At 35.1% G+C, this 11,058-nt stretch overlaps 1 protein-coding gene across 5 annotated transcripts in view; it reads right to left on the bottom strand.

Annotated features, from left to right (window-relative positions):
* Positions 1–11,058, bottom strand: part of RNF180 (ring finger protein 180) — a 328,361-nt gene continuing 317,303 nt past the window's right edge. For all 5 annotated transcript variants that reach the window (XM_058309282.2, XM_071208262.1, XM_071208264.1 and 2 more), the window contains one exon: positions 1–1,057. In XM_058309282.2, the coding sequence (XP_058165265.1) occupies positions 858–1,057 (200 nt within the window). In that variant the 3' untranslated portion in view covers positions 1–857. The remainder of the gene's footprint in view (positions 1,058–11,058) is intronic.

Here is an 11,058-nt window from a genome sequence, read left to right as displayed (position 1 = left end):
AAAATTTAAAATCCACTCTTTATTGCACATGTACAATATATTTGACAACTTTCTAACAATCTCCTAGTGATATGAATCATCTTATATACATTTTGGACATGCATTGTTCTTTCAAACTACTGGAAGTGAGTCAGTAAATTATTTCTTCAAGTGATTAATCTTGAAATTCTGAAAGGGTTACTCTATCTCCTTAAAGTGTCTTTTGGTGTGGGTTAGTCTAAGATGTTTTGTATTTTTGTTTTTATTTTTTATTTATTATTCAGTTGTTTGTAATAAAGAAATGGCTCATTAGAACTATTATTAGGTTTGTACAGAAAGAACAGTCAGCTTTCTTGATGACAGAAGGGGACATAAGTATAAATAATTGGAAAACAAAGCCAAATATACTCTGCTAGATTAGTTCCTAGAGAACACAGTTTATCTTTAATGCATATAATTTGACTGAGAATAAGTAGTGATTGACTAAATAGTTTATCAATAAAGATATTATCTATCCAGATTATCATATTTTGTATTTTGACTATTTTTGAATGGAGGGGAAAACCTTAGTTTTTACAATAAAGGTAAGTATAAAAATGACATTATAAAATTGGAACCCCAAATTCTAACTTAAGAACTGTGAAACTAATAGTACATTGCTGCTAAGTGCTGGATAGATTAGTTCTTGAATAGGGTTCAATTTGTTACATGGAAAACATCAATAAATAAGTCCATTATCTTCAGGCCTTCTATAAACAACAATTTTCATAATGCAATATTATAAAACTTCAAAGCACCTTTTAAAATATGTTTAAGTAACTTATTTACATCATCTAGGTTTTATTTGATTGTTCAACTGTAATACGTTATGAGAATTCCTAAAACGGAAAGAAAAAATAGCAAAGAAAGCAGAAAATAATGAATCCAATGACCCAGTTCACTGAATAAATATAGATGATCACCATATCCATGTCAAACCACCATCCACGGCTGTCATCCTCAAAATGCAGATAATCCATCCTATGTGCACCATGTGGGAACTGCCTTCTTGTAACTGGAGCTGCACGTCTGTGGAAACCTAAAAGATGCATGAAGGTATTTTTTTTTTCTTTATCTTTTTTTAACATTATTTTAAAGTTTGCTAAATTCAGACAAGTGCTCAGAAAGGAAGCCCTGAAATGAACACAGGAACCATAAACAGAGTATACCTTGATTTCACTGAGTTGTGTACTGTGCCGCAGACAGATTTTAAATGAAACAGCTACTTTACCAGAGGTCTCCTATTTAAGGATTTTAAGGGTAGGGACAGTAAATTTAGGAAATAGCATCAGATATGGAATTTAGGAGACTACACTGGTTCTGTCACTTGGGGCAAGTCATTTGACCTCTTTGGATTCCAGTTTTCTCAGCTATACTGATACCATCTGGTCAATTACTTTAAATTTTTATGAGGATCAAATGTAGTCATTTTACTTGAGAGCATTAAGCTTAAACTTTAATGTTTTATATTTACAACTACTGTTTATAATTTCTGATCACCAACTTAACCTTACATCTAATACCTTAAGGATTTCATTTAGTTCAGTTATTTGAGCAAAATTCAATGGGAAAATGTCTCATCTTTTTTTTTTTTAGCACTGAATTAACTGGACAGACATAATGGCATTGATCTTCATAAACTTAAAAGAAAAGGCCTCTCTACTTAAGGGGATTGGTTAGTACATTATAAAAGAATCTTGAGAATAAGTTATAGTCCATTTGTTTCTAAATGAATACAACACTTCTGAGTAACACTACATTTCACTATAAAATGCTCTTTTTTCTTTGTAATGCTTACATTCTAACTGTTTTGAGATTAAGTATAAATTTTCCCAATGGCAACTGGTTTTTATTGGTTGACCAATTTGTACTTTAAAAGGCATTTCAAAAACAAAATTCAGTTTTCTAAGGACTGATAATCTGGTAAGTAACCTTTACTTTTTTCCTTATTGTCTGCCTACTTTAAGTAATTCTGTGCTTATTATTGTGTTAGTCTTGATGAGAAAAAAAACACAGTAAAATGAACAGAGAAGATATAATTCTGATACTTGCTAGTAACTCTGGTGATAAATGTGCTAAGAGGATCTACCTTGAAGCAAATTCTGAATTCATTTCATTCATTTTAATAATTGAGTAATGTTAAATATTATGTTCTAGATCAGGTTGGTTATTCTGATAGAAAGGTTGCATTAACCTGGGTATTATTATGGTTATTTAAAGCCAAACTGTTTTAAAAAAATTTTTTATCTTTTTTTTAAAGATAAATCACGCAAAATGTTAAAATAAAAAATATGAAGTTCCCATATACCTCTCTCCCCACACCCTCCCAAAGGCAGACTATTTTGATCAAGAACAACCTTAACGTATATGTTAAATTTCAAATTACATTTCCCTTGTATTATTCACATTATAAGACATTAATAGGATGAGAGAAAGATGAAATAAATGATAGTTTGGAATAAACTGTGCAGACATATTTCAAAAAAAAATTTTTTTTAATGTACCAGTGGCTGGGGATTGAACCCAGGACCTTGTATGTAGGAAGCCAGTGCTCAACCCTGAGCCACATCAGCTCCCCTCAGTTTTATTTTTGTTTGTTTTGTTGTTGTTGTTTTTTAGGAGGTTCTGGGAATTGAACCTGGGGTTCCCATGTGGGAAGAAGGTGCTCAACTGCTTGAGCCATATCCACTCCCCTCAAATAGCTTTTTGATAATTTCTGTTTTTAGGTGAATTCCCATCATACTTCATTTGATTTTTTTAGTCATTAATTTTTATTGCTTACAAAAAGCTTATACTTGGATGATGTGTCAGTTCTTCCATTTTCTTTTTTTGCATTATTAGTATTAATTTTAATTCTGATTTCTTTACTGGATTAAAAAAGTTTTTTTTATAACAGTGTATTTCATCCTTTATTTAGATAAGAAACCCTGGGAAGTCCCTTCCTGTGCTCAACCCCAGACCAGCCTCACAGAATTGGCAGCATGCAGGCCCATGGCACTGACTGTATGATCCAAGATCACCCCAGCAGTTATTGCTAATCTAGGAACTGTACCCCTAGCTTCCTCTCCAGATCACACACTGCCTCCTTTTCTTTTATTTATCTGACTCCTGGAGGCTATTTTAAGTCCCTTGTCCACTTTATGCTACTAGTTTAGCTAAAACTAGATTTTGTGATCCAAAATGCATTTAACTGAGAATATATAAACTCCAAGATATCATAATACACAGAAAGCAAACAAACTAAAAAGCCAGCACTTGTGTATTATCACAGAATTCACATTTACACAGACTTAACCTACAATTGTGAGCTGATAGTAACTGGTATCAGGACATGGTTTAAAGAGTGTTCAGTATTTTATGTATATTACTCTATTAGTAAAAACACAATAAAGACATACTTCACATATATTTCCATATATTCTAGAGGAAAAAAGTGTATTGCAGTAGAAACAGTACCCTTAAAGAATGTGAAGATCTGAATTCTTGTGTCAGTATTCCACATATTCATTTCATGGGTCAAGTTAAAGTAATTTCTCCTCATCTATTGAGACGTTTATATGGTTTTTCTTTAATCTGTTAAATGTGAATTAAAGTGATAGGTTTTCTAATGTATAATTCTTTCAACACACTACTTATACAACCCAAGATAAATTCCATCTGTTCCTGATTTATTTATTCATTTTTGAGGTACTGAGGCTGGGGATTGAACCCGGGACCTCATAAGCAGGAAGCCAGTGTTCAACCATAGAACCATATTGGCTCCCTATGGATACAGCTTGTTAATTGATTATAGGGCATTTTTATTTCTTTCTTTGTAAGGGAGAGAGGTTTGTAATTTTCTGTTCTTATGCTGTTTTTTGCTTGATTTTAGTACCAATATTTTATTGGCTTTATAAAATATGTTGGTTGTTAGGAGACAGTTCTTCACAGGTGTGTATCTGCACATCTTGGAAGCAGAAGCACTGACTACTTTTGATCCGGACCATATTTTGAAAGATATCTTTCTAGAAAACAGTATTAAAGGATTGAAAGAGTGTCACCTTCTGAAGCAAGAGGCAGATTTACTCCTAGCTTTGGAACACAGCATACATAATAACTAATATAAAAGATTTTAGTTTTGTAAACTCAGAATTCTCTCCTGCAATAAACCACAATGCATGTTCAGATAACATTTTCATCCCTATTTGTGATGCCCTATGGGAATCTGGGCTCAGGTAACCCTCAAATGCTGCTCTGGCTACTGCTATTGCTTTGAATAATAAACCATCCTTTTTCTCTGACCCAGTAGTCTCATGTTCCCTGCCAGCATCCATGAAATTGTGGCAAACAAATTTGTTAGCTTGCAAATAGGGTAAAATCTTACACCCTTAACAGTTGTTGATACTGGCAGTCTTTTATTCTCTTTCTAGTTTCTGAAAGTTTGTATAAGATTATAAACCTTGGAGACTTGTTAAATATGGTCAGTAAAACCATCCAGGCCTGTAGTCTTTTTGGGCATTAGCATAGATTCTTAAATATCAACTGGTTTCTATAGTAGTTGTTGGCCTATTCATATCTTCCAGTTCTCCTTGAGTCAATTTCATAATTTTTATTCATTTTCCATTTTACCCAAGTTTTTTAATGAATTGGTAATATTTTCAAGTTGTGGTACATTTAGGACTCTTCTAAATATTGTGATCTCCTTCTGAGTACATGGATAATTTGCACTTTCCTGCTCTTTGAAATTAGATATAACCATGTGACTTGACCAATGAAAATTAATGTTCAATGAAAATGAGTTGTTTTACTTGGTAGAAGCACTTATTTAATGATTTGAAATGCTGCAACACTCTCCTTTCCTTTGCCACAATAACAGCAATGTATTAAATGGTTAATTTGTCATTTACCAAATGTCCCAAAGTTTAGGACGATGTGGAACTAAAGGCCCTAGTAGTTGAAAGGAAAAACATTTCAGTGTTACTATGAATTCTGACTGAAAATAATGAAGTAACAATCTATTGATGAATAGGGTGGTAATAATGAAGGCTGAATCTGACTGATTCACATTAAAAGCAAAACAACAACAACAAAAAACAATTTCTTAGAGAAATTTACTCTGAAAACAAGAATGAGGAAGAGCTGTGGAGAAAATTTCCAAGAAGATATCAGGATTAGGAAGAATACAAAGAACTATCAGAATTCCAGAATAAAAAACAGGTACATCTGCCTCGTCATAAACTCTATTTTGTTAAAAATTTACCTCAGGAGTGGGGTGAGGGGGTGGGGGGTATATGGGGACCTCATATTTTTTGAATGTAATATTAAAAAAATAAAGACAAAAAATAAAAATTAAAAAAAATTAAAAAAAATTTACCTCAGGATTTTTTTCTCATATACTAGAAAACAAGACTATGACTTTTCTCCCCACATAGAATATGTTTCAAATTTATAGTCACTGTAAAGACCATGTATGCTCCATTATTTTGAAGGTTATTTCAGAGGCAGAAAACCTGTTATCAGTTTCCTCATTCTTTTTTTTTTGAGTTAGTTGTTTATTTTAAAAGAAGCTTTAAATTACATAAATGTTATATCAAAAACATAGGGGATTCCCATATACCGCACCCCCTCACAATTTTCCCCATTAATAACATCTTTCATTGGTGTGTACATTTATTACTATTGATGAACATGTGTTGAAGCACTGCTACTAACTATGGACTATAGTTTACATATTTTACACTTTGCACTGCACAATTTTATAGGTTTTGACAAAATGTACAATGGCCTGTACCCATCATTGCAATGTCATGAAGGACAATTCCAATGTCCCCATTGCATCCAATATAATTCCTGTTCTTCTCTCTCCTTCCCTGCAGAATCTCTGGTGGCCACTGCCTTATATCAATTAAACAAATTCTTTCATTGCTAGATTAATCATAAGTCTACTTAAGTCCATAGTTGCATTCCACCCTTATGTTTGTTTATTCTTCAATCTTGAAGATTTGGGGATGGTGATGTACACTGTTTCTGATTGAAAGGAGGCTTAGATCCCATGGGGCAGATGGATGGAACTGTCTTGCCTGCAGTTGTAGATACTCTGTTTTTTTGGGATGGGCATTATCCATTATTATCCATTTGTTAGTTGTCCTGAGCAAGTCTGATGAACTAGAGAGTAGGTGTTGGCTGCAACTTTGCTGAGATTCTGGCCACAACCAGCATATGAACGGACTGAAGATTTAAATCTCTGAGACATATATTTAATGAGTATAGTGCTAATTGTAGGTTCAAATAAAAGGGGTAGAAGAGTCATGTGTAAGGATATTGTAACCGAGTCTAACTGTTAAATTGGGGAGGACATATTTCAAGTAAGGTCCACTGAGAAGATGCTGAATTCTTGAGATTATCTGCTCTCCCTATAGTGTCTAGATGTCTCCAGAGCCCTTAGGAACCCTGTTGTTTGTGGCACTGTTTACTGTGGTTGTCATTGAGATCCTGCTGAGATGTGCATGAATGTAACCTCTGGAATGACCTCCTAACTCATAATGAAATCTCTTAGCCATAAAAACTCATTTGTATTTAATATTTCCCTCTTTTGGTCAAGATCTTCTTCCAAATGCATCACTAGTTGGCACTTGGTAATAATCCCCTGACGCCAGGGAGGCTCATCCTGAGAGTCATATACCATGCTTGGGGGAAGGTAGTGCCTTTATATGCTGATTTGGCTTAGAGAGAGGCCACATTTGAGCAACAAGAAGGCTTTCAGGAGGTAACTCTTAGGCAATATATAATATTAGGCTAAGTTTCAATTTCTTAAGAAAAAGTTCATAAGTACAACCATTAACATCAAGGGCCTAGCATAACAGTCTGTCCTTCACTAGGCACTGCCCATGTACTTGGAGGATTCTTGCTGCTCTCTTAGAGAATATAGCAGGACTTCCCAGGATGGGAATTCAATATCCTTTGGTTACTGTGTGGGTCTCCACTCACTGAGACAATGCCCCATGACCATTTGAACATATTCCTATGCCATAGAGGCATGCCCTAGGTACCCCTCCCCACATATCCCCCCAACACTGGCAGCCCGCACCAGTGATTCTCCTCTGCCACAGTTGTGACCCTTCTTCAATCCAAAACCTTGCCAACATTGAGCTAAAAATATAAATAAAAATAAGAAATGAAAGAATAATAAAATACAAAAATTGAAAATAAAAAATTTTAAAAAGTACAATAAAAATGTTTTCTCAATGTTACTTTCATCACTGTAAGCTCTGTTATCTTTCATGTACAGTGACAATTCCTTCTGAATGTTCCCCAAGTGTCTTATTATTTTCTCTTTATCTTCAAAGAAACTTTAGGTTACAGAAAAGTCACATAGAAAATATAGGGGATTTCCATATACCTAACCTCCACACCATCTCCCCCTCTCCCCTATTAATAACAGTTTACAAGTGTATGGTACATGTGTTATAACTGATGTACAAATATTGAAGCATTGCTACTAACCATGATCAATGGTTTACATTATGGTTTATATTTTCACCGTACCCTTTTAAAGGTTTTGACAAAATTTAAAATGTCCTGTATCCATCATTGTAAGTTCATGTATAATTCCAATGTCCATGTTCCACCTATTCTGTTCTTCCCTCCCCCTTCCCCTCGGAACCTATGGTAATCACTAAGTTTCAGTTTTTGAAGAATAACGTTCATAGTTACATGCAATAATATTGAGAGCTCGACATATTGGCCTATTTTCTTTTATTGGGCACTGCCTCTGCTCTTGAGATTCTTACCCGTCTAACTGAGAACACAACAGGATTTCCCAGGATAGGAGTTTAATAACTTGCTTGTTTATTTTGTGGCTCTCCACCCACCGAGATGACACATTATGACAAGATGAACACTTTCATATTCCACAGAAGCATGCCCCAGGTACATTCTATACCACACATCTACCCACCCAAGATGCCCTGCACCAATAACCCTCCCCTGCCATATTTGCCAGAAGAACATTCCCACCATTGTAGTTTTAACCACAGATCTACGAATCCCTGTGTTCACATGCTCCTTCCTCCAGCTCTCTCCCAGTTCCACAGATAGTCCAACACAACCCCCCCACCCTATTCCCCCTCACATTCCAGCACTATCACACCCAATCACATCACTGCACCACTATCACCTCCATCTACTGCTCAACCACCCCTTTCCACCTTATCATAGATTTTGCCCATATTGAGCATCAGCTCACCATCCTCCACTCCCTTTCTGTCTCCTAATAAACTATCTTCTAGACTAGCTCTGTGATTCTGTTCAATTTGCTTGAGTCATATCAGTGAGGTCGTATAATATTTGCCCTTCAGTGACTGGTTTACTTCACTCAACATAAGGTGTTCAGGATTCATCCATGTTGTCTCATGTGTTAATACTGCATTCCTTCTTATAGCTGAGTAATATTCGATTGTATGTATATATCACAATTTGCTTATCTGTTTTTCTGTTGATGGACACTTAGGTTGTTTCCAACTTTTGGCAATAGTGAATAATGCCACTGTGAACATTGGTGTGCATATATCTGTATGTGTTTCTGCTTTCAGTTCTTCTAAGTATATACCCAGAAGTGGGATTGCTGTGTCATAATGGCAGTTCTTTAGTTTGCTTCAACAGGAACCATCAAACTATCCTCCACAATGGCTGCACCATTCTACATTCCCACCAGCAGTAGATGAGTGTTCCCTTTCTTACACTTCCTCTCCAACAGGGACCCCAAGCAGGCAAGACATTGAAGAAGAAAAACAAAATTGGAAGAATCATGCCACCTGACTTAAAGCATACTACAAAGCTACAAAGTAAATAATTGCCACCGTGAACACTGGTGTGCATATATCGGTTTGTGTCCCTGCTTTCAATAGTGGTCAAAACTGCATGATATTTGCACAAGTATAGATATACTGACCAATGGAACCAAGTTGAGAGGTCTGATATAGATCCCTGCATGTAAGGTCAACTGATATTTGACAAGGCCACCAAGCCCACTCAGCTGGGACAGAATGACATCTTCAACAAATGGAGCTTGGAGAACTGGATATCCATATCCAAAAGAATGACAGGATAACCACCTCAAACCCTACATAAAAGTTAACTCAAAATGGGTCAAAGACCTAAATATAAAAGCCAAGTCCTTAAAGCTCCTAGAAGATAATGTAGGGAATTATCTACGAGCTCTTGTAGTAGGAAATAGTTTCATAAACTTTATACCCAAGGCACAAGTAATGAAGGATAAAACTGATAAATGGAACCTCCTCAAAATTAAAAACTTTGTGCTTCAAAGGAGTTAGTCAAGAAAATGAAAAGGCAACCTACTCAATGGGAGAAAATATTTTGTACCATTTATCTGATAGGGCCTAATATCCAGCATACATAAAGACACCTTGAAAATAAAAAGACAAACAACCCATTTAAAAAATGGGCAAGAGATTTGAATAGACATTTCTCCAAAGAAGAAATACAAAAGGCTTAAAAGCATATGCAAAGATGCTTAGCATACTAGCTATTAGAGAAATGCAAATCAAAACTATAATGAGATATCAACCCTCATTCATTTTTGCAGTGCTTCGTTTATGGTGGGTACTCAATATGTTTGTTTGATGGATGGATGAATGCCAACGTATAAGGGTACACTTTATAGCATCTATTAGAATGAGTAATTAGCATATTTGTGAGAAAATGTTCTAAATTGAGCCTCTCAAATGTATTTCCAATCATAAATTGATTGTTATAAATATATGTAAGATATATTTTATAGTTCTTAGGAAAAATTCTTTAGAGGCTAATTCAGAGAGTCCTGAAATCAGTATTTAAAAAGATGTATGCATTATCCCTCAGGTATGATGGGGCAGATATAAGGTTAAAGAACTTTGATTTACTGCTCCATATTCTTAGTAATGCATAAAATTTTATGTCAAAATTTTATGAGTGATATCATCAACATGGCGATGTAAGACATCCACTGAAAAACTCACCTTTCAGAAACAATAAAAGGACATCTCCCAGTTACTTAGTAAAGGTAACTAAATGGATAAATGCAAAACCCAATAGTACTGTATCCTCAATATATAACTCTGATCTTAATTTCTGTAAGAGTTAGAATACATATTTCCTAATAATGGATACATAAGATATAAAGAGGTAATATGGGACTAAACAACATGAGGGGAAACACAGGGAGATGGGAACAGAGAACATGTATGCTACTGAAGTTGTATTTTTTTTAAATTAATAGCATATACATATATGTTGTGTAATACTAAGGGTAACCATAAAGGATATAAAAAATATACAGAAATGGAAATGAGAAAGTAATCAGATACATCTCAAAAGATCGACTACACAGAAAAGGTGGCTGCAATAAAAGAAAAGAGAGACAAAAAGAATATATGACATATAAAAACCAAAGGATGAAATGTCTGAAGTATCTCCTTTACAGTAATAACACTATATGTTGATGAATTAAAGATCTAATCAAAAGACAGACTGGCAGAGTGTGGGGGAAAAAATACAATCCAACTATACTATTTACAATAGACTCACTTTAGACCCAAAGACACAGGTTGAAAGTGAAAGTATGGGAAAAGATAATCCATTGACATAGTAACAAAAAAGAGAGCTGGGGTACCTATATTAATAGCAGACAAAATAGATTTTAAGGTAAAAGTTGCTACAAGAGACAAAGAAGGACAATATATTAATAAAAGGAACAAGGAGAACTATGGGAAGGCGATGGAGTAGGGCGCTTCAGGACTCATTCCTTTCACCCAAAACACTATTAAACTGGTAGAAAGTAGCCTTTTAAACACTCAGGAGAGGAAGGTATGTCTCCTGGAAAACAGAGGGGACACCCAAACTCTTGTTAATAGGGCAACTCCAAAACAACTAACAAGCAAAAGCCGGGGCCAAGATAGAGGACGAGAAAGAAAGGGAACTCCTGCACACTGCATTTGCCTTTGGCAGATGTTCCTGACAGAAGGGCAGAAGCACAAGAAAGTCTCTGTCTTATTACCAGCTGCT

Source organism: Dasypus novemcinctus, chromosome 2 (assembly GCF_030445035.2).
Source record: "Dasypus novemcinctus isolate mDasNov1 chromosome 2, mDasNov1.1.hap2, whole genome shotgun sequence".
Lineage (NCBI taxonomy): Eukaryota > Metazoa > Chordata > Mammalia > Cingulata > Dasypodidae > Dasypus > Dasypus novemcinctus.
The sequence above is the reverse complement of the archived record's forward strand: the minus strand, read 5'-3'. Positions and strand labels throughout refer to the sequence as shown.